At 33.2% G+C, this 24,423-nt stretch overlaps 1 protein-coding gene across 1 annotated transcript in view; it reads left to right on the top strand.

The window, feature by feature from the left end:
• UBR3 (ubiquitin protein ligase E3 component n-recognin 3) overlaps positions 1–24,423 on the top strand; it is a 223,694-nt gene that overhangs the window by 106,017 nt on the left and 93,254 nt on the right. The window contains exons 14-24 of the mRNA XM_057747121.1: positions 1,005–1,133; positions 1,948–2,000; positions 2,101–2,234; positions 2,589–2,673; positions 4,176–4,318; positions 7,111–7,207; positions 13,500–13,641; positions 17,242–17,346; positions 18,403–18,576; positions 18,755–18,787; positions 20,368–20,828. Of these exons, the coding sequence (XP_057603104.1) occupies positions 1,005–1,133; positions 1,948–2,000; positions 2,101–2,234; positions 2,589–2,673; positions 4,176–4,318; positions 7,111–7,207; positions 13,500–13,641; positions 17,242–17,346; positions 18,403–18,576; positions 18,755–18,787; positions 20,368–20,828 (1,556 nt within the window). The remainder of the gene's footprint in view (positions 1–1,004; positions 1,134–1,947; positions 2,001–2,100; positions 2,235–2,588; positions 2,674–4,175; positions 4,319–7,110; positions 7,208–13,499; positions 13,642–17,241; positions 17,347–18,402; positions 18,577–18,754; positions 18,788–20,367; positions 20,829–24,423) is intronic.

Genomic DNA, 24,423 nt, shown 5'->3' with positions numbered 1-24,423 from the left:
GTTTGAAATTAAAAAAAAACAATTTCGTTTTTGTAGTTTTGTCAGATTATATGTATTTTTTTAATGATATTTACATTTAGTTATAATTTCCTCAGGTATTCTTTTCACTATATTTACTTATGGGGGGTGGGTTTTAACATTCTACAGCACTGTTTTGGGAGTTAGGAAACTCAACAGATTCTAGCCTTGGTGCCACCACTATTTTATTATCTATGTTGTTTGGAGTGATTCACCTACTTGATTCTTAATTTCCCCATCTATAACGTGAAAGGAGAGAAAAGAGAGAGGAATTAGCCTACGTATGCACTGTGGTTTCTTCCATTTCTAATGCTGTGATTTTGTGGACCACCTTTTGTATACATTAGGGGGATTTGCACTTCAATTTATTTTTCCTGGCAATTTTAGATTTGTTAATCATTATTGAACTTTACCTCTGGGAGTTAGGAACAAATAAGAGATGACGTTATGACTGTGCTTAGTTTTAGTTGATACAAGACATAAATACATGAAGAATTAAATATTAATATAGTAAGAAAACTTATTCTAATCTGACCTTCTCTTGCCAAATCTTAGAAAATGACTAGTTTAGATTGAAGGCTGAGTTAGAACCAATTAAAGATATAGATTATATTAATTGATCTTGAAAAATTAGCTTTGTTCTATGCTTATTCCTGTGTTTAATCATTATGTATGTTTTTTTTTGAAGAGGAAAAAGTTAAATGTAAGTGTCAATGAGTCCTCATTAAAGATTTTAGTGAATATTGTTATACATGTATCCAGGAATCATCATGGAAAACTAACTCATGTATAAGCTCCAAAAGATCATTGTAAAATTTAAAATTATATATTTGAACTGAATAGCTTAAACATTGGACAGAATGTCAGGCTTATGCTGTGATTAAGTTATAGGATATTTTGAAATGATTGTTTATTGTAACACTATTTTATAAAGATTGACTTTAGATGATTTCTTTGTCCAGTTTACTTAATTTTTGTTTTACTAGGCAAGTCTTGCTGAAATCCATAGCAATATGTGGGTAAGAAATGGTCTGCAAATCAAAGGACAAGCCATGACCTATGTCCAGTCTCATTTCTGTAATTCCATGATTGATCCTGACATTTACCTATTACAGGTAAGCCAACTTGATGATGCAGATGTTGTACTTTAGAAGTTATCTCATTTGTACCTGTAGGATTTTAATTTATAGAGGTGACTGAATGATGACACAGAGAGGCCAGTGCTATTGAAAGAAGAATTTTACATTTTCCAAAGGAAGGGGGCATGCCACACCATGCAGGACCAGAGGGGAAGCATTAGATTTTGGTCAGGAGGAGGAAGGAGGAGTGAGGGGAGAGAGAGGGGAAATTCTAGACCAGAAGCTTTATTGGGGTTTCCATAGGAAAGGCAAGGCAGGGCAGGGGAAATAGTTTAGGATTGGCTAGTTTGAATAATCTTGGTGGGTTTTGGGGCATAAAGGCTGTCCCCAGCTATCTGGTACCTGCCCTGGGTAGGGGGCCAGGGGGAATATTGGCTTGGTACGTGAGTTAAATAAAGGGCATGAATGACTTGCATATGAGAGACTTGCTCCCAAGTAAGCTGTTTATTGTCTTTTGGAATTAGCTAGCCTTAAGAGGTGTAGTTTCTCCCCTAGTCTCTAGGGCCTCTCTAGATGTCAGAACATCATAAGATACAGAAAATAAAAAACACGATTAACACAAGCGGTAAACCTGGGGAATTCCCTGGTGGTCCAGTGGTTAAGACTCGGCACTTTCACTGCTGGGGCCTGGTTCAGTCCCTGGTCAGGGAACTAAGATTCTGCAAGCTGTGTGGTGCAGCTGCGGGGCAGGGGGGCGAGGGTGGGGGGTGCGTGGAGAAGAAATAAAACTGAATATTGAGAAATAAAGTTTGTAGGTTTTATTTATTTAAAAATTTTTTTGTTTGTAAAGGTTTGTGCATCTAGACTTGATCCAGATTATTTTATTTCATCTGTCTTTGAAAGGTAAGCATAATTTTATTGAGACAGGTATTAGGAAGTATTTGGAATTTAAGCTAATTTTGTTTTAACGTTAAAAAATCTGTCTCAAATATTTTTTTAATAGATTTAAGGTAGTGGATTTGTTGACAATGGCTTCACAACATCAAAACACAGTACTTGATGCAGAGCATGAAAGATCCATGTTAGAAGGCGCTCTTACATTTCTTGTGATTCTTTTGAGTCTTCGTTTACATTTAGGTAAAAAGCATTAATACAAATACTTGGATATTAACTATTAACCTCCCTTCTCTCCCCACTCCTTGTGGTAGTAACTGCTTTATGGAAAAAAAGGAAAGAATGTGTTTTGAACTCTTGACATGATATGTTTTACCATTGGTACTCATTTTAGAATATCCTTTAAAAAACCCCTTACCTAAGGGAACTACAAATATCAGGGTAGTGAAACTACAGTTATACTGGGGCATTGTATTCTTTGCTCTTTAATTTTTGAAGCATCTCACTTTTTGTAAAATAGCTTAATAAGTTGTATGGTAAGTTGTTTCTTTATAACATATAGATATTCAGATGTATTAATTTTATTTTTAATTGTAGGAATGTCTGATGATGAGATTCTCAGAGCAGAGATGGTAGCCCAGCTGTGTATGAATGACAGAACACATAGTTCATTGCTGGACCTCATATCCTTTTAAAAGTTTAATTTTCTGTTAGTTGCAGGATCTAAGTTACAAGTAATATTTGTGGATTAAAGATATATCACTTTTGATGAAAACTTTTTTTGAAGTTGAAAAATAATATGGAAAAAAACTCCAATTGTTTCTTCAATTCTTTGTTCAAGACCAGTGGCAGATTTTTTTGCCTCTAATTGTCACCTCTCAGGGTGCTCTTGTTAGAACTTGGTTAGGCATCAGGACTGGTGGCTCTGGGCACCCTAAGAATCTGACCTAGGACAGCAGTAGTAAAGGGAGCTGGACACTTGGTAAAAGGTAGCTAGGTCTACTTTATCTCTATAGCCAGGCTGGAATTCATGGTTAAAATTTAGAGAGGTATCTTATAATTATCATTACCAGAGTTTTAAACATTCTGAGGATTTTTTCTTAGAATTCAGTTTTAAACCAAGAGGTTTTTAAGGTCAAAGACTATTGTCTACAAACTTTAAAAACTTTTATGTTTCTCTGTCTAGGACTGAGCATACAATGGACACTATTATTTTTTAAATTATTGTTAATAAACTTTTAGACAAAGATCATCATGTTATTTTGTGATAAAACTTATTTGTGAATTTTTGACTAAATTTACTTTGTACATTATGATTATATTTGAAATAATTGGCTAAAATTTTGTGGAAAAGCTCCTATTACAATGCCTGTTTTATAACCTTGAAGATTTTCTTAAACAGCCAACAATTTTTTTTTAACTTTTAATTTTGTGTTAGAGTACAGCTGATTGACAATGTTGTGATAATTTCAGGTGCACAGCAAAGGGACTCAGCCCTGCATATACATGTATCCATTCTCCCCCAAGCTCCCCTCCCATCCAGGCTCAAGCAGCCAACAATTTGATACTGTTTGATGATTTCATTCAACCATTATATACTGTGTATCAGGGCTGTAAAAGAGCAAAAACATTCTCTGTAACTTTCATTTAGAAAGAATTGTATAGCTTTAATGTGAAACCAATAGGAAAGAATCCTTGTGGTTTTCTGGTTTTCTTCTTTTTAAAAAATTTGCTTAGTATCTTCTTTTCTTCTTATTTTGAGGATGACCTTTTTTGTTTTTGGAAAAACAATCTTTGCTCATAAAAATCTGGCCTGATTTTTAGTATACTATCTTTGATTTTCTAAGGGAAAGTACATTATTTGCAAAATGATGAAAATGGAGATTAATTTTAAAAGTTTTTTTTTTTCATTTCCTGAAACTGTATTAATTTGTTTTGGGGGAAATATATTTCAGAACTACTTCAGCATGTATTAGTAGGCTTCTAGATTGAACTATTTTAAAAATTCACGGTTAATAAAAAGTTATTATTGAACTGTTGTAGTATATACCCCTCTTGTGGCCGACTTTATGTATTACAGCCAATTACTCTGCATCTTTTTGCAAAGGAAGTTAGAAACTAGAATACTTTGGTAAGCTAAATCTGGCTTTTGGTTATTAATTTTTTTTCTTGACACGTACATCATATTCCAGAAAATCCAAATCCCAAAAGTGGCATTATTCCAGGAAGTTACAGCTTTGAATCAGTTTTATCAGCTGTAGCTGATTTTAAGGCTCCTGTTTTTGAACCTGGAGGTTCTATGCAACAAGGCATGTATACTCCTAAAGGTACGTTTATGTACGTAAATGTATTTTTTTCAAATATCAGTTTTCTGAAGGTTCATTGTGTATACTGAAACAACGTTTGCCTTTTATTTATTCAACTTAGGTTTATCCCCTCAACTTTCTTATAGATATGTTTGTCTTTTATGCTATATAGTGACATTGGTTCCATTTATTTACAAATCTATGGTTTATGTTACAATAAGACTTCTTAGATGACTGTGAATTATAAAAGGAACTTTATGTATGAACTCCAGTTTATTTTCGTAAGTGAATGAACCATAAATGAACCAGAAATTATGAAGTAAAATATATACTTAAAAACATTCTGAATGTATTTACCCTTTAAATTTGATTTGGAAATAGTTCTAACTACCCAAATTTTAACTTGAGTTAATTAAAATCTATATGAAATACTGTTAACGTTCTCATACATTTTGAACCTGTGTAAATACATAGAAACCTTTTCCTTAAGTGGTTCGTTTTCTAAGGATTCCCCCCTGGGTTTGTACATGACATGCTTGCCAAAAGCCAGAAGTAGGTGAAATCTTGACTCATGGTCTTTTCTTCTTCACTTACACATTTTCATTAATCTAAGTTAAAATTTTGAAAGTAGCACTTAACATGCTTTTTGTCCCCCTCAACACTCTTTGTCTAAGTGAAAACTGATGCCCACTTTGAGGTTGTAAATAGCATGTACTGTGTTTGGTAAAACATACTGAAATAAGCCTTATCATGTGGGATTTTTCAGAGACTTTGCAAGGAAGCAAGAACAATCCAGAGTCTCTGGTTGGAATGTATTCCATTAAAGGAATACATTGTAGAGAACACTTTGTATCTAAAATTTAGATGCGCTTAGACATAGAGTGGTTTTCTTGTATAGTGCAGTGCTTGTTAGTAAAGTGTGATGAGCGCATTACCTTTGTCAGACTCATTCATAGTCCCTAGTAAAATATAGGTTTCTGTGCCTCGGCCCCAGTCTGCTCTCATCCAGATCTCTGAGGATTAATTCTGGAAATCTGCTTTTTTACCAAGCTCTATAGGATGATTGTCACACAAAATTTGAGACACTGAGACAGAGCACTGGACATTTGAAGATTAGAATCAAGAAATTGGGTGTCGTATTCAAACACAGTACTGAATTGTGTTGGTTGTGTGATGTTGAGAAAGTCAGTTTTTTATCTTTGGATTTGACTTCTTATTTATAAAATGAGAGAATTGGAATAGATGAGTGGTTTTTAAGCTTTTTAAAAAAGTGTTTGAAATAAACCTTTAGTTTTGAGGAAGAAAGCCTTAAGTAAATCTGTTATACAAAAGCAATAAAAGCAAACCTACTCTTGTTAAGTGAGTGTGGGTAGTGGACATAGCTTTTCATCTGTTTTACCATCTCCTTGCTCCTAAAGTGGCCCCTGTTAAACCTCTGTTGAAATCTAGCTCCATGGAACACTGGTTGAAGCCTACTGGACTAGTTAGTTAATCACTAAAGTTTTCTTCCATTTCAGTGGTTTTATAATTCTGACAAAAACATTGGCATTTTAATTGTACAAATTAATAGATTTAAAAGTGAAGGGCTAATAAATGATAATAGAATTAATAATAAAGGTTCTTTGTCTTTGTGAAGGCCTATCTTAAGGATCTTAAATCACACTTATAATTTAAGATGGCTTGCTGCATGAAATAGGGACAATGTTAACTTTTTTTATGTCAGAAAGTTGAAATTATAGTAGATGTGTAGGGAGAAGCTTAAGCTTCTTACCATGTTTTCAAATGTTAAGAATTCTGCTGGAGAGAATGAGGGGAGAAAATTTAATCTAGGAAAGAAAAAATATTTATTTGGTTGCACTGGGTCTTAGTTGCAGCAGGTGGGCTCCTTAGTTATGACATGCAAACTCTTATGGAGGCATGTATTTGGGATCCAATTCCCTGACTAGAGATCAAACCTGTGCCCCCTGCATTGGGAGTGTGGAGTCTTAACCACTGCACCACCAGGGAAGTCCCAAGGAAAGAGACACCCTCTTAAGGCAGTGGTTTCTAAAATTGTTCTCAAGCCACGTTTTAGATTTGTTTGTCACATTCAAATACTGTCTCTACTATTGTATACTTAGTATGCTGTGTTTTCTTAAATGGATTCACGTTTTTAAACTTCCCCTAAGCATGATTATTAGTGAGATCACAGGTTTTATTAGCAATGAGCAATTTTCTAGTACATGTTAATGTAAATATATAGCTATTAACATAAAAAGCTTTGTGCACTTAATACTTAAAATCTTCTTGTGTACCACCAATTGTGCACATACTACACATGGAATAATGGTTCCTAATTACGGAGAAGGTAAGGAGATCAATTATCAATTATAGCAAAAGAACAGGAAATCTTTTATAAACAAAAAAATGTTTATAAAGTAAGCTCTTGAAAATCAATGGCTCATAAATTTTTTAATCTAGCTTTCACGTTTTTATCTTTGAATACTTTCAAAAATGTTAATGCATTGTGTTTCTTACTTTCTCATTGGCACTTTACAAAAAAAAGCAAGCTAAACTTTTATGGTGAGGCATTATCATGTTATAAAACTTGTGCTCACTAGTTCTTGCTGAACTTAAGAGAACATTATAATGATAAAATTATGATTTTTGATTTAGAAGAGTGGTCACAACATCTTTTATTAAGGCAAATATATAATTAAATTAAACTTTCCCATCTTTTAAATTTAAGATATACTTAAGTGTAGTTAGTCATTAGAAATTGACTTTATTCCTAAGAAGTCAGTGTTTTGTTTCTACTCTCTTTTGAATAATAGCTGAAGTCTGGGATCACGAGTTTGACCCCGTCATGGTCATTCTTCGAACAGTTTACCGTAGAGATGTGCAGTCTGCAATGGACAGATATACGGCATTGTAAGTCCGTTATATTGATTAGTATATAATGGATATTTTGTATTTATAGAGAAAGATTTCAGTTATAACACAAATGTGATATGCTCTCATTAAAGTATACACAAAATCTTTAGAAGAGAAAATATTTTAAGATTAAAAGAATAATCTGGCTGAGATTTATATTCTCAAGATCTTGATCCAAAAATCTGACATTAATCTGATAAAAATAAATTTTATAAAACATCACAATTAACATGAAAAACATCAAAGCTTGGTTTTGTGTTGTTCTGCTTTTAAACCAGTAGAGGAGGCACAGGTTAAGAGAGTAAAATTGTCTGATATCAGAGGTGATGGGTAGCTACAAAAAGTGTGATGATATTGCTGTGTTCTTGACAACTGGGAAAATAGCCAAAGTAAAGTGAATTTTATTTGTAAATATTTAACACGGAAGTTAAAATGTTGATAATTGCAGAAGAGTTTTGAAGGATATCTTTTTAATGGAGAATTCAGTTTTAGATGTTATTGTCATGGACTATTTTTTAATGTATTATTTCTTCCTATTTTTAAGCATTAAATAGTTAATACATTGCTGAACATTATAGGATATCACTTTTTATTTGTGCTCAGTTTATTTGTGCTTAAACATCTTGAAAACAAGTTTAAAATGATATAAATGTCTTTGATCTTGAGAAAATATTTGTTCATATAACTATCAAAGTGTAAATACAGATATTGGGTGTAATTGAAACTTCTCTTTGCCAAGACTTTGCAGTAATAAATATATGTTGAATTTAAGAACCATCATAGATACATCTGAAGAAAGTTTATAGTATAGAATTTTAGCATACTCTTCACTCCCATATCTCACACTAAGAAAGACAAAAACGAAAGACAAAACAATTCAGCATCTCTCTCTCTATCTTTCTCTAAAACCCTTGGGGAGATAGTCTGAGATTCTCCTTTTTCTGCTTTCTTAGCAACCTCTTTTTATGCTTTTTGTGTAGTTTTGTAAGTATTTGTTTGCTTTGTAGGTTTTTATTAGACTCAGTTACTTGAGGGAAGATATTTTTGTTTCTATGTCTCTTTTATATCTTGAGAATCTATCTCAGTGCTGGCACATGATAGGCATTCAGAGTATATTTGTTGAGTAAGTAAATTTGAGTTGTTCATGCTGAAAAATGAAAAGATGGGTGGGAGGAAGCATTTACATGGAAAACCTAGTTTGGCCTTCATAAACACTGCTGTCTTAAGTAGCTCTGTCTTTTTTCAGGGGTGGTGGTGGTGGCGGCTAGTCATTTGAATATATAAGAATTAAATATATAGTTAATTTTATTATTCTCTTTTACTTTGTAATAAACAGCAATTCGGACTGAGGCTGGCCTGAAGCTTTCCAAGCTTTGAAAGAATCAGTAAATACTTAATGTAATCAGTTTTAAAAGGGAAATTTAATTTGACAATACACATTTATTGAGTGCTTATTATATATTATTTACTCTGTAAATCAAAGAGAATTGTTGTCTTTTATTTTTCACATAGAAGATTTTTACTTGAGCGTTGAGCAGTTAATTCCCTTCGTTTAGACTGGTATTTCCCAACCAGGATGAATTTTTTCCTCCAGGGAATATTTGGCATTGTCTATAGACTGAGAGGGCTATTACTGACATCTATTAGAGGCTAAGTCTGGTCCTTACAACTAAGAATTTCTGGCCCCAAATGTCATTAGTGTCAAAGTTGAGAAACCTGGTTTAAACTTTTACTTACAGGTAACCTTTTCTGTTTGCAGGTATCTTGTTATTTTCTAATCTATTTTGTGTTATTCGTTGTTTAGAACCGTATCATATTTTGACTTTCCATAGAGAAAACCATATCTGTAGAGCTATTTTTATTGTTTTCCTCTTTCCTATTTTGCTGTCTATTTTTTCTCATTCTCTCATTCTCCTCATTTGGTTTTGAGTTCCTGTACAGTGTCTTTATACTTTCTTAGAAATGTTTCTGAATTGCTGTGATGTTTCTTGGCAGTTTGAAAATCTTTGTTTTAAAGAAATGTGTATCTAAATAAAAGAATAATGGCGGATAAATAAATACACTTTAGCTTCAGATTAAAATCATTTTCTTGTAAATTAATCTGTGAAATTTTATGTGCAAACTATTATATTAATCCAATAATATTTTGTGTATTTAAAATAAATATGTCCATAAAGAGTTTTTGTTTCTATGTAAAACTTAAATTTTTTTGAAATTTATTTTGTGTATGAAATATAACATCTCTTTCCTTTATGTGATATCTCTTATATGACTGTATAATTGACTGTTGCAGTTCTTATTATAACGCAACTGGGAAATAACCCTAAAGTGTAGGGTTTATTGGCTATTGGTCATTTTCATTTTCTTTTAGTTTTAAGGAACAAAAGTGGCAAAACTGATTTTATTTACTATGATCCTTTTTATTTCAAGAAGGTAATAGAAAGGTGTTTTGAAGGATTATAGAGAAAAATAATTAGGTAAATTAAAGCTATTGTGTCTTCAGAATCTAGATGCTAGGTACTTTGTAGATAATCCGTAATTGCTAAATGAATGAAAAGTTCCTTAAAATTTTCTAGTGCTGAGAGTTTAAGTGAAAGTAAGCCATTTTCTTCCTTTCTTTCTTTTCCTTCCTTCCTTCCTTCCTTCCTTCCTTCCTTCCTTCCTTCCTTCCTTCCTTCCTTCCTTCCTTCCTTTCTAAGCCATTTTCTTTGTGTGGTGTTTAGATCTTTAGAATTTTAGTATCTTATTGCTGGAAAAGCCCTTCAGGATCTCCTCTCCAGCTTCTGTAGAAATGTCTTGGGGGCCATTACTGGAAGAGGGAGTTGGGCAACAGCAGGAGGAGGCCTAAGAGAGTGGAGGTGGCTTATCCTGCTTCCTCACTCCCTTCCAGATACCCCTGAATGGGCAATTCAGCTTTTAAAATGAAACAACAAAAACTAAAAAACAACAAGAGCAAAAACAAACCAACAGTTGGAAAAGCATCCATTCAGTTCAGTGTTATATTTTATATAGGAGGACATTGTGGTCCAGAGAAGTTCAGTGAAATATGTTTGTTAATGGCAGTGTTGGAACTATTGTCTAGGCCATTTACAAAAGACAACTGTGATTTTTATATAGTGGTTACTTTAAATTCAGCTGGGAAGCAACTTTTTTTGAACTGTATTTTCTGATATTTCTGTTGCTTCCCATCTCCCATCTTGAAGGTTAATGGCTGCTGGCCCATGTTTTAAGGTATGTTGTATGAGTTTATATATGTCATTTTTTGTCTCAAACTAGTCAATAATTAGGTGTTGGTTTGAGTCACTTAAAATTTTTTTTGCTTCATGCAGCTTTTCATTTGCATTATTCCATTAATGGTTTTGAAAAGAGCAGTCAGAGTGATGTATTACCTGCTGCCTTGAACAAATATATAACCTTTATTTCAGAACTCTTTATTAGTCTAGGTGCTGCATATTTAGGAGCCTACTGCTTAAAGCAAACAAAGAAATAAAATAAAAACTAAAAATTGCTTTTCTGTGCTAAGTGAAATAGAGTAATTGAAACATTTTATCATAAGCCATTGGGATTGCTTTGAAAATTGTGCTTATATGTATCCACTACAGTATTATATAGAAACCAGTTTTTTTTTTTTTTTTTACACAAACTTAATGGCATCCTCTTCTTGAATCATAGATGTGACTCATTCTCTGATATGCTAATGGTAATTTTTTTTTTTTGAGCAGGGCAAGGTTTAGTGCAGGGCTAAGCAAGAAGCAAGGAGAACAGATAGCTTGTGCTCTAAAAACCCACCCCCAAATTCCCCCATGGTTTTTGGGGAGAAGTTTTTAATAGGCAGAATTTGGGGTGGGGACTGCAGGATGTGTGTGTGACTTTCTTCTGATTGGTTGGTGGTGAGGTAACAGGGTGCTACCCCAGGAATCTTATGCTCTGCCTGAAGTCACCATCCTCCACCTGGATGGGGGCCCCAATTCCTGGGTGTATGGCTATTGTCTCCATTCCCTTCACCTCCCAGGGATCCTTCTTTTTGCTCCATAAAGGTGACCAGGTCTGGCTTAGAGATAGGATGCAAGGAGACCACGTTTTTATGGTTCGCTAATATCACATCCATGTACAGTTCCCATTGAGTGATGTCCCGAAATTCCCACGCATCCTGAGAAAATTCTATGGCTACATCCTGGAATGTTAGCAGTCCCTGAGAAACTGCCATTTCCTCCTCTTCTTCCTCTTGTCTGGGTCATTTTCTCATCAATCCTATGTTGAGGAATCACATCAGCATCTTGATAATATGCCTTTGCTCCCAACATACCCACAGGCAGAAGGATCTTGAAATGCTGAAAAGGCCAACTTATTCTGTCCTTGTCTCAGCAGATATTCAGGAAGAATCAGCTCCTATATAGAGACCAAACTGTGAATTTATTCTTTCCTGTTTATAGGTGTTCTCACCTCATATAGATGTCAGGAAATTCTGCTAACATGGGGTATGTGGGCTGCACTGACTTTCCCCTTCCAAACCTATGTAACAGGAAACTGGGTTGCCGCTCCTCGTAATTTTTTTATTTTTAAGATCTTTTCCCCCTACCTACATAATATCTGTTTCCTCTAAGTTGAGTTTTGTACTGGTCAGTCTGTAGCTTTTATGTTAGCGGCATTCTTTGGATGTCTGATAATTCTGGCTGCTCGTGATGAAGCACAAGCTCTCAGTGCCTTCGTGGATCTTGTAGATTCTGAGCTTTAGTGTAGGATGATTTGGGCAGGCAGGTGTGTTGAGAAGCCCTTATGTTAGTCTCTTTAGAACTTTCTCTTTGGTTTTGTCAGATTCCTCAGAGAAGTATTTTCAAATATTGCCCAGAAGGTAATGGTCTGGCTGCCATTATTCTGTGAACTGAATGGAGTTAAAGCCTAAGCGCTCTGAATCAAAATGCACACGATGACTTTAACCGCCCATCCTCCTACCCTTAACTGTGCTTGTGTTTTACCTTCTCCAGAGATGAATTTTCTAGCCAGAATTGTTGGGATGGGTCAGAAGCAGTTTTCATCCAATCCTCATTTTAGCCTCCTATCTCCCCAACTCCAATTATTGATGTACCAGATGCTTCCAGTTTCTGAGCCTTTTGAGGATTCTGCAGTGTAATTAGGGTTGAAACCCCCATTGCCTTCTTGTGATTTGGCTTTCTTGGGTTTGCTGGAGTCATCATGTATCCATTTGCTTTCTGATTAACAAAATTTTGCATTTTTTTTCTTTTCTTTTTGAATTTTCCTTATCCTAGTGCTTTTCATCCTTTAAAAAAATACCATTACTATATTTTTATTGGAGTTTTGAGTGAAAGTAAAATTAAATATTTATGTTCATTCTGTCATTTTAACTTCAAGTGCTGAATGTATAACTCACTTGTATTCTCTGGATTACTAGGTGAGGTTGAGCCTTAAAAAAACTTATTAATTTCCCTTCATGATTCTTGCTATTAGAGTGGTGTATAGATTATTCTTTGATGATTTTTCTGTTAGATTGTCTAAAGTTCATTAGTTCTAAAGTTTTCCTTTTTATATTTGGATCTTTAATCCACCTGGAGTTGATTTTTATATATAGAGTAAAGTAGTGATTTATTTATTTATTTTTCCTTTGCAGAAAACAGCTCCAGGACTATTTATTGAACAATCTATCCTTTTCTCACTGATTTATAATGCTAATTCTGTCATATACAATTGATCCTCATTATTTGCAAATTTTATATTGGCAAATTTGGCTACTTGGTAAAATTTATTTTTAAGCCCCAAATCAATACTCGGAGCACCTTCCTGGTTATTCACAGATCTGGGTGGATATGCAGAGGACACCTAGGTTGAAGTGGAATAAAGCAAAACTCTATCCTCTTGTTTCAGCTCATACTGTAAACAAGTGTCCTTTTCATGGTCAATTTAGTGCTATTTTTTTTGCATTTTTGTCCTTTGGTGATTTCACTGTTCAAAATGGCCTCCAAATGTAGTGCCAAAGTGTTGTCTAGTGTTCCTAAGGGCAAGAAGGCTTTGATGTGCCTTACAGAGAAAATTTATTTTTAGATGCACTTTGTTCAGGCTGTTATGGTGCTATTGACTGTGAGTTCAATGGTAGTGAATCAATAATATGATATATCCAGAAAAAGGTAGAGGAAATTATGATCTGTGCATAAGGCTGTTCCAAAAAGTGCTAAAGTAACATGTATAGTGTGTGATGAAGCTATGGAATCACCATTTAAATTACAGTTTAATCTTGAGTCTGTCATCTAATTTTATTTTTATTTTATTTTTACAGTTTAAAACAGAGTGGAAAATTTCCTGGAAATCCCTGGCCTCCCTATAAGAAAAGGACACCACTACATCCCAGCTATAAAGGTCTCATGAGACTTTTGCACTGTAAAACTTTACACATTGTGCTATTCACTCTGCTTTACAAGGTACAGTAGTAATTTGAATAGAAAGACTCAGATTAGAATTTATTACCATAATTTTTGAATAAAAGTGCTAAAGGATAATATTTATATAAAAGTACCATCTATAAAGCAAAGTGTATTTATATATTTAAGATGCGTGAGGCTATGTCATAATCACATGTATGTGAGTTGTATTCTATATGTAATTTCAAATCTAAGTTGAAAATAACAGAGCTACACCATTCTTTGTGGAAAACTATTCATCTTATCAGTTTCAGGTGGGAATGTTTTTTATGGTTTCTGTGCCACAAGAAGTGAAATATTGTGTGAGTACAGGAAGAATGGAATGAACAGTAGGGACAAAACAACCACCAGAATCCACTAAAATGACAAAACTAAGATGGCAGCCATAGGGGCCAGTGGCCCTGTGTTTAGGCTTGTTCTCTTGGCTTTCTTCCTCGGATCAGGAATGTGACATGGAGGGATTTGAATGGGTTCCTATGTGACAACATTAAGGATTTTCTTTTGTTAAATATCTTAGAAACTCAAAAGATGATGCTTTTACTTGTTGTTACCTAGAATTTGTTTTATTCTTGGGTCTTCTCACACAGAACTGACTTACTTATTTCGCTAGTATTAGTTGTGTACTCAAAAATTGTATACATAATATTGTGGAGTATGCATGTATATATGTAACAGGCATATTTATGTCCTAATCTGGATAAGAGATGAAAGACAAACCATACTCATAGATAAGGTAACTATAGACATTTACAGAGTAACTATGGACATGATAAACATTATACAATTAGATATAAAGAAAAAAACTATTGTTTCTTTCTAATTAGAATTTGAAAAATTGTAAATTAAAAGAAATAAAAAAGTAAGCCTATTTATTAGGCAAGTTTCCAATTACTACATTAAATTACTTAAGAAAATATACATTAAATTTTGTTAAGTAGACATTTTAGTTTTTTTCTTAATGTTTGCTATGTAAACAAATATAGCTTTTAGATTTCTGTACCCCCTATTCTTTTTAACTCTGCCCCATGACCAGTTTTTTATTTTGCTTGTAAAAATTACTCTCGTTAAAATTTTAGACATGTGCCTCAAAAAAAGTTTTGAATGATTTATTTTCATTAATTTCTAGGGAAATTATTCAGTAAAATGACTTAAAATGTTCTTTTTTTTTCATTAAAAAAGTAGAATATTTTTCTTACTAAAAAGATATGTGTGGGGGCTTCCTAGGTGGTGCAGTGGTTAAGAATCTGCCTGCCAATGCAGAGGTCACGGGTTCAATCCCAGCTCCAGGAAGATCCCACATGCCGCGGAGCAACTAAGCCCATGTGCCAAAAAAAAAAAAAAAAAAAAGATATGTGTGGTTTTGATTTTTTACAAATAACAGACATTGTTAACATGTTTACTTAGTGCCAGATTGTGTTTCAAATGCTTTATATACACTTACATACATTATGTTGTTTAATTCTAGCAAAAATCCTTATAAGTGAAAGTTCTATTGTTGTTCTTATTTTTAAAATGTGATTTTTAAGTTTTAGAGGTTAAATAACTAGTTCAGATAGTGAAGCTGAGTACATATATTGAAAATAAATGTCAGTAATTCTTGATTTAAAAATTAAAGAAACCTACTGCAAATGATTTGTGTCCTTTCAAGTTATATTTTTTCAACCTTTTCATTTGCTTATTATAAAAATAATATTTCACCAAAAATAGGCAATATTTAGTTGTTACAAGATTACTGTGAACAAGTTTTTAAAAAGCTCAACTTTGTAATAGCTTTCCTGACTTTCATGATAATAGAAAAACCTTTAATTGACATTGCATTGGCAGGTCAACTCTCTAAAAATCAGTGTTAGTGAACCATTTCATCTCCTACCATGTTTAATGTCAAAACACTTTAATATAGAACATGTTGATAAAACTCCCCAGAAACCATTCTTTTTTTTTTTTTGTAGTACCTAATAAAGTTTTTTTCCCTTAGCCTTTAAGTTACTCATTTGAAGCTGTAAGATGTAATGCCACAGGATTTCAAGCCAAAATTTATTTGATTTTAGCTAGTAATGCTTATTTATTAAGAGGAGGCAGAGTAGTAGTGATAGGCAATCCTTGGGAGTCTGAAACTGTTCTAGTGTTGCTTATGCTCGCTGTGTGTGTGGTTGAGGCTTGGTGTCCTGTAGAGTACTGGATTAGAAAGAAGGACCTCTGTTGCCTCCCTGCCTTCAGTCCCCTCTTACTGCTGTTCCAGCTCCTCCCACCATCCACACTACCTACCTACTATTGTGTCGAGCACCGATTACTAGATACTGTATGAAGCAAATTACAGATAATAAGCGTGCAATCCTTACAATAATTCTGGACTATAATTCCAGTTTTAAAGATGAGAAAACTTAAGGCCGGATGTTGCTCAAGGTCAAATAGCTAAGTGTGTACAGAATTTGTATAAAAAAATCAGGTTTTTAAAAGGTTTTGAAACCTTTTAAAAAGTTTCACCTCCTCACCACTGTTCCATGCGAAATATGAATGGAAAACCCTTCTGAATAGCCAGAATAAGCATTAGAAAGTCAGTGAACTGAAAGTCTTTATTTTTTAGTCACAAGAGATTAGCTCCTAAGCGACTAAGTCCTTTCCAAGCTCCTTCTGCCACTTGGGCAGTTTCTGTGAGGCTCAGCCTAGATTGGCCTCTTTTTTGTTTGTGTAGTCTCATCCGCGGCCAGCAGTGCCACTCCCTGCAGAAGCTCTTCCTCTTACCCTTTCCATAGTTTGACCAGAGGGCTTTTTTTTCCCTAATATAAATAATAAAGACAACATGATAGCTGCCAGGCTATTTTTTTCTCATGGTATTTTATGTGTCTTCTGGTTAACAGTTTGTTGCATTGTATTAAATGAGTGATTGGTGTCAGTTAGCCTGAAGTCCTGCATAAAATGTGTAAGGCTTGCATTGTATAATCCATGTATAAGGTTAGATTTATCACTATTTCCTCAGAGAAGCTTCTCTCCTAACCACTTGCTTTCCTTTTTCCTTTCTCACCCATATAAACCACACATTGCGTACACATTTACACAACAGCACAAAACACTCAGGCTCAGAACTTTAATTTTAGAGTCAGATTTTAAGAATATTAATGTTCCATAAACAGTTATTATGCTCCCAATTATATGCCAGGTGCTATGCTAAACACACTTGTGTGAATTATCCTATTAAACAGACTTATTTTTCTGATATCCTTGTCTTCAGGAGAAAAGTGTCAGCAACTTAGGATGAAAAATATTCTTGTTAAATTACTTTTTAGATACTAGTATTTTTATAATAATGGTTTAAGTGGATTATTTAATGCATTAACCTTTAGGATATCAGTGAACTAATATTTCTGAATATTGCCTACAATACTGTGTAATCTTGAGAGGGAACGTGTTTTTTTGGTTTTAGTTTGTCTTTTCACCAAGGTGTAGCTTTACTTACATATCTGATTATGAATTTTGTATATATGTGTATATATATATATTTTATGTTACTTTCATCTATAGCATTAAAATATTTGTTGATATTTAAGAGAAATATGTTTTGTGGAAAAAAGTAATTATGGTTCATTTTTTCCCTCTTTAAAGATTTTGATGGATCATCAGAATCTGTCAGAACATGTACTCTGCATGGTTTTGTATCTGATTGAATTAGGTCTTGAAAATTCAGCTGAAGAGGAATCAGATGAAGAGGTAAGTAGTTTCTTATATTTTTAAATATTAAAGTTATGACATGCCTTAATAAAAGGTTGTATGTCATCTTGAAAGGTATTTATGGATTCATCATACTCAGATAAAATCTTCTTAAGAACTATTGGAAAAAGCCCTTTTTAATCTTCAAATACATATGTTCTTTTAGAGGTTTCACTAATACATTAAACTCCATTTATAGAATTATTGAATTTGAAATTTGTAATTCGTAATATGTAGATCTAAGAAAAGTGGTTAGTACATTTTCAGTGTTACACTAATAGCATTGATTACTGGTAAATAATTGTTATGTTAGGACTTCAATCTAGAAATTCTAATAATTTGATTAGGGATTATTTTTAAATAACAAAGTTTTTCTATAAAGATTTTAAGTTAGTAGAGTAAGTATTGTTATTAGGGACAATGTTTATTTAAGAATACAAGTTGTTAATGTGTTTCAGGACATTATAAGTATCATTTCCATAAAAGTGATATTACTATAAATTGATTTTACAATTAATTGATATTTTCCTCATGCCTTCCCTCCAAAAAGACAGAATATAATACAACATAATAACAGCGAAAAAACCCAGACAAGTAAAAAGACTAGGCAGTACTTTGTAGTCTGAGTCAACATATATTCTTTCATAGATATTAAAAGATCATTAAGATTCCTCTGAGACTATGTCTGACTTTTGGTTGATTTTCCATACTTTTTTCACAGTCTAAATTAGCATTATTTGACTGTTTATGAGTTATTCCTAATGGGTAATGAATAATATTCTATACTAAGTATTTCCAAATTGAAAAATGTATTTTTTCTGGAGAAGTTTAGCTGACTTCCATTGAACTTACCTGTATTAGTATTGAGAAATTTGTTCTTAAATTTTGTGTTTTCATTTGGTTTTATTAGCACTTTGTAATTTGTGAATGAGACTCTAAGGGATTCAGGCAGAATATATGACAGGCAGTGGTAGACTACTATTTGGGCTTGTTACATCTCCGTTGTACCTTCGACCTGATGGGCAAGGTTTGATATTCATTACGTTTATGTTATAGGCATCGGTATGTGGACCAGAACGTTGTCATGACAGTTGGTTTCCTGGTAGTAACTTAGTATCAAACATGAGACACTTTATAAATTATGTTAGAGTGAGAGTTCCAGAGACTGCTCCGGAAGTGAAGAGAGACTCACCTGCAAGTACCAGCTCTGATAGCTTGGGTTCTTTACAAGTAAGTATAAACGAGAGAACAAAAAAAAGGAGAGACTTTGGGATGCGTCATTTAGATCATCCTGTCATATCCAAAAGAAAAATAAATGTGGTTGTAGATAACTTTAAATTGTCCTTTATTTCCTCTGATATATCTAAGCAACTTCTGCCTCACCCGTCTTTTTCCTTTAATCTGCCAGAGTTCACGACGGCCTAAAGTTCTTCAAAGAGAGGTAGATGTATATGATATTTGCATTAACTAGCAATATGGCTTTAACTGGAAATGGGGACAAATGCTGAAATATTTGTGTATGTGAATGTTTAATTAATATGGTTAGATTAAAAAAAGTTTAACATATGTGTGCATGTTTTTTAAATGCAGTGATTCAGAATTAATTTTAAAGAAAATTCACATTATTGAACCTAAAAAAGAATACTGCATATTTAATACTGGGTTTTTCTTAGTAGTGTTAGTGTTTTGGGCCAGTTATAAGTGGCACATTTCAGTCTGTTTAAATTTAGCATTGATACTAACATCTTAAAAATGAATGTTTCCTAAACCAAAATAAATTTAATCTTTAGTTACTAGTGGCATGCCCATTCACAACCTTTTTTTTTTTTTCTTCTCTATAGCAGTTAACCTTGATAAAATAAGCCCAAAGAAATTGTAAACTCCATATATTGTGTATTTGGACTCATTTTGAAAATTAGCTCTCTCATTGCATGTAGCTTAATTAATTTATAAAAAGCAGAAATGAAAAATCTTGAAATGACACTGCAAGTAACTAAACTTAAATACCTCTAATTCCTATAATCTAAATTTTTGCACGTAAAGAACATTGAATCAGACATTTCTTGTTTAAGAGTCCATTTGTGGGAACTGTCTTTCACAATATGTTTTTGCTGTGAACACCATAAAGAATTTTTATTAAAATATTGGCATCTATAAGAAGCAATTTTGCCTGTAATGCTGGTAGAGAAAAACAGCTTGATGTTAAAAAAAAGTATATTATAATTTAGCTCATAAAAGTGCAACTGTTTGAAGCATCCTTTCTATGCTTGCTTAAAAAAATTTATGAAATCTATTAAACTGACTTGTATTGTAATTAAAAGATGATTTCTAAGAGCTCTACTGCAGTTTGCTTTAGCAAAAAGGCTACTTTGAAGATAAATTATTGAGAAAAAATAGTTTTAAAAAATCTGTTCAAATAAATTATAGTGATATTTAAATATGAGACAGATTAGTTTCATTTTTCATCTTTATATTTCATTTTAGTAACTTAAAGCATTTATGTTAGAAGTAATTTTTAAACTTTTGAAGTTCCTTAAAAATGAAATCAGTTAGTAGTTCAGATTCATTAACTTGGAAAAAAATTAATTTATAATTTTCTGAAGCAGAAGATATCATGGTCTTTTAGAATTTGGTAAAGAGTATAGTATTCTTGATGAATGTTGGATAGAATAGCTTTTATTCCTTTAAACTGGTGAAGGACTGGTTTATGATTCCTCTTCAGTATGGCTGTAGATACTAGTCAAGTTTTGTCTGTTTTCCCTGGTAGATAGGCCCAGGAGGTTGTAAAAGCGGTGTTACTGTGGGTAATCTCCTTTCACCTCATTGTTGTTTCCAGATTGAGTGCGACTAAATCGTTTGAGAAAAGTGAAGGGACACATTTACTTAAAGAGCAAATCTATTAAATAAATCTTTGGGTGAAACTTTGAACATTCCCTTTTGAAAATGTAGTACTAATATGTTTTTAAACTTGACACTGAGTAACTTCTCTTGATTTTTCTTTCTTTCTCTTTTGAATGTTAGAGTTCTGGTACAGCTCAAGTTTTCAGCTTAGTAGCAGAGCGTAGAAAGAAGTTTCAGGAGATCATCAATCGCAGTAGCAGTGAGGCAAATCAGGTGGTTCGTCCTAAAACTTCAAATAAATGGTCTGCACCTGGTTCAGCTCCACAGTTAACTACAGCCATTTTGGAAATTAAAGAAAGCATATTGTCTTTGTTAATTAAACTTCACCACAAACTCTCAGGAAAACAAAACTCCTACTATCCTCCTTGGCTTGATGACATAGAAATTTTAATCCAACCAGAAATTCCTAAATATAGTCACGGAGATGGTATAACTGCAGTAGAAAGAATTTTACTAAAAGCTGCATTGCAAAGCAGAATGAACAAACGTATCATTGAAGAGATATGTAGAAAAGTGACCCCTCCTGTACCACCCAAAAAGATCACTGCAGCAGAGAAGAAAACACTGGACAAAGAAGAAAGGTAATTTTTATTTTTAATGCTTTAAACTAATGTATGGTACAGTTGAAGATTTTATATTACCATCCCCCACCCCCACTTTTGGCCATCTGAGGCTAGTCACCTGGATGTTTATCAACTATAATTGTAGCTGATTAGTTTATAAGAGAAATGGAATAAAAGATAGTCAGTGCTTGTGCATTTAGCATACTTGAGTTAGTTGAGTTTCTGACCCCAACATTAAATTACTGCCCTAAACCTGTAGACCCCTTTGGAAAAGTTGCCATCTGTTATTTCTGTGGGGAATCTAAGAATTCTGTTTTTTAGAAAAATTATTAATTCAACTTTAAATGAGAATAGAAAATTTAAAAAAATTTTAATATTCCTTAAAAATTTGATTGTTTTAGTTTCTTTTGGTCCTTTCCAGTCTTTCCAGTATATGATCACAAATTATTAAACAAGCAATGTTTTAAGACATACTTTGATGATTGTAGCTTTTGGCACTGTAGGTTGCTTTTAATTTGTTGTTAAATCATAATATTTATAAAAACTCTATATTTTTCCTTGAACAGTGTTTCTGTTTACCAAGGTAAGGGAGGATAGGAGGAGGCTCAGGCTTATCAGTAAAATTGGTATGCTCAGTTTTATATGTTACTGAGTTTAAGGAAGGCATCCAGGTGGGGTTCAGTTAGAGGGTAAGAATTCTGAGTTTAGAGCTACAGATTTAGGCATATAGGTAATAGTTAAAGCCTTGTATATGGAAGAATATGTGCAGTAAGAAAATGAGAACACAACGTAAAACTCAAGGGGAAAACAGTAAAGGGATTGAGTGAGGAAGGAGTACCTACAAAGGTGATTCGAAAAGGGATGGCTGGAGTGGAACAGGAGGAAAACTGAAGAGAGTGGCATCAGAGGCATAAGAGGAGGAGGTTCAGAAAGGAAAGAACTTATCAAGATTGTTAAATGCTGCAAAAGTTCAGTTAAGATGGGCAGTCCAGTTTGATTGGATAGTTAGGAGGTCATCCTTTAGTAACTGTATCAGAAGCAAATTTAGTTATATACAGCTGTACTTCATTTCTGACATAATTTTGTACCAGGTAATTTATAATAAAAGTATACACAAAAGCTTTTAGTATATTAAGAATTTAGGAGAGTTCTTATTTCTCATAGTATTTTATAAATAGGAGTTGTTATAACTAACATAATTTAGATGAAAGTTCATTAATTTTGAATTAGTAGCTGCCTAGAATTTAATAGATTTACTGATAAAATTAGAAGGCTAAAAATGAGGTAAAATTTTAATTTTTGTTAACTAAAGTTGGTCATTTTCTAAATTGGTCACCTTTCATTTTGGTTATAGAATCATGTCTTTTTTTTTTTTAAAAAAAGGAAGGTAAACATTCAGTGAATCAAAACTTATTTTATTTGGTTAAAGGTATTTTGTGATTATTACTCATAATAGATATGATACTAGAGGACATAGTTTAGTTGCTATTTTTTATGAAGGCTGTAATGCTGTTGTAATAAATAATATCCTAAGAATTTGTTAAGGCTTTTTTTGTTATGGGCTTGTTTCCTTTGAACGATGATGGTATTGATAAGAACTTGAAACTAATTCTGTAGCAGACAGCTAAGGATTAAAATGAATCTGCTTGAATCTCACTATGCTTCTCACATTGTTTTTTCTCAATTTATTGTGGGTTTTGGATTAAATTCATAATAAAGGAAGAACAGTTCATAAACACTTAATGATGATCCATTCCCAAGTACTCCACCTATAGGCAAACTTGGCATCACTTTTGTAATAGATTAACTCCATAGAAAACTAGATACAAACAGGAAACTTTAGAGGGTTGTGCCAGTATGCAAGCTCAATATCTCCACCTCTGAGGTCATAATGGAAAGTTGCTGAGTTGTATGAATCTGCCAGAACTTGTGTCTTTTTTTTGTTAATGGTCTTTATGCACAGTTATGCCCAAATTCAGAAAGGAATAATGTCTAAATTACGAAAAAATTCACAAGGGAAAAATGAGAATGACATTCCATTTCTGGAAATCATACAAAGCTCTTACAGAAATGCATTTTTAAAAAAATTTAAAAAAACACACGCATTTTTTTAATCATTTCTGTCGAAGTCACATGGTGTGACTGAGTTCTCTGCTCAGGCTCTCTCAAGGCTAAAATAAAGGTGATAACCATAATTATCTGGAGTTTACAGTAATTCCAGAATAGAAATGAATTTTAATATTAGTGCCAATCAGTTATATTGGAGGTTTTCTTACATTTGATATTTAGATTATTTGAAATATTATTTTGTGGACATATATATTCCACAAAATGATGAACTGTAGAGTACATAATTCATTGGTTTAATGAAAGAAACATACTGAAACTTATAAGTTTACAAAGGAGTAGTATAGGAGACCAAACACATATTCTATCAGTGCTATTATTATTTAAACATTTCTGGAGGTTTCATAGGTCTCATAGGTCTTTGAGCATCTACAGCACATTTTTGTTTGTTTCCATTTCTTTCCTTGGTGACAAATTTTTGTCCTTTGAGGAGAAAAATTGGTTTCAATTTTTAAAACCTTTTTATTTTGAAGAAATTTCGAACTTACAGAAATGTTTCAAGGATAATACAAAGAACTTCCTGGATCGTTTCAGAGTAAGTTGCTTTACCCTGGAATGCTTTAATGCGTATTTTTTAGAAATAAGGTCATTTTCTTACGTAATGACAATATACTTTGAAAATAAGAGAATTAACATTTTATTTAGTATGATAAAATCCTTAGATCCCAGATTTTGACAGTTGTCCCATTAACGTTTCTCAGAGCAAAAAGATCCAGTCCAGGATCACTCAATACATTTTGTTGTTGTATCTCTTTGGTCTCCTTCAGCATGGGATAGTTTCCTCAGTTTTTCCTTTATTTTCTTGATTTTGGCACTTTTGAAGGTTACAGAGCAGTATACACTGTTGAATGTCCCTCAGTTTGGGTTTGTCTACTTTCCCGTTATGTTTGGATTCAGGTGAGTATCGTGGCCTGGCCAGGAAAAGAAAAAAGGAAGTGTTGTTTTCTTTTGACTGCATTCCATCAGGTGTCACATAATTTTAATTTGTAATGTGTTGCATTACTGGTGATTAGCTTTGATCGCTTGGTTACAGGGGTATCTGTTAGACTTCCTCACTGTTAAGTTACCGTTTATAACTTTCCTCCCTTTTCCCCCTCCCCTTTGTAATTAATATGTAATTTGTGGAGAGAGACTTTGAGATGCTGCAGTATCCTGTTCTTCATCAGCTTTCAGTTTATTCATTTATTTCTTTATATCAGTTTGTAGTTATGAATTCCTGTTTTATTTTATGGGTTATAATCTTATGCTCAGTAATCACCTTAATGCTCAGATTGTTCTAAATTTGATCAGTGGAAGTCCTTTCAAGCTGGTTTCTGTATTCTTTGGATTTCTCTCCCCCTTTCTTGGAGCATTTTCTTATTTTCTGGGCCAAGAAGATAGCCCAGGTTCATCTTGTGTTTGGTATTAGCCATTTCTCCAAAGAGTACTGGTTACTTTTATTAGAGAATGTTATTTAGAAACCATAATTCATGCGCTCATTCTAATG

Source organism: Hippopotamus amphibius, chromosome 8, assembly GCF_030028045.1.
Source record: "Hippopotamus amphibius kiboko isolate mHipAmp2 chromosome 8, mHipAmp2.hap2, whole genome shotgun sequence".
Lineage (NCBI taxonomy): Eukaryota > Metazoa > Chordata > Mammalia > Artiodactyla > Hippopotamidae > Hippopotamus > Hippopotamus amphibius.
The sequence above is the reverse complement of the archived record's forward strand: the minus strand, read 5'-3'. Positions and strand labels throughout refer to the sequence as shown.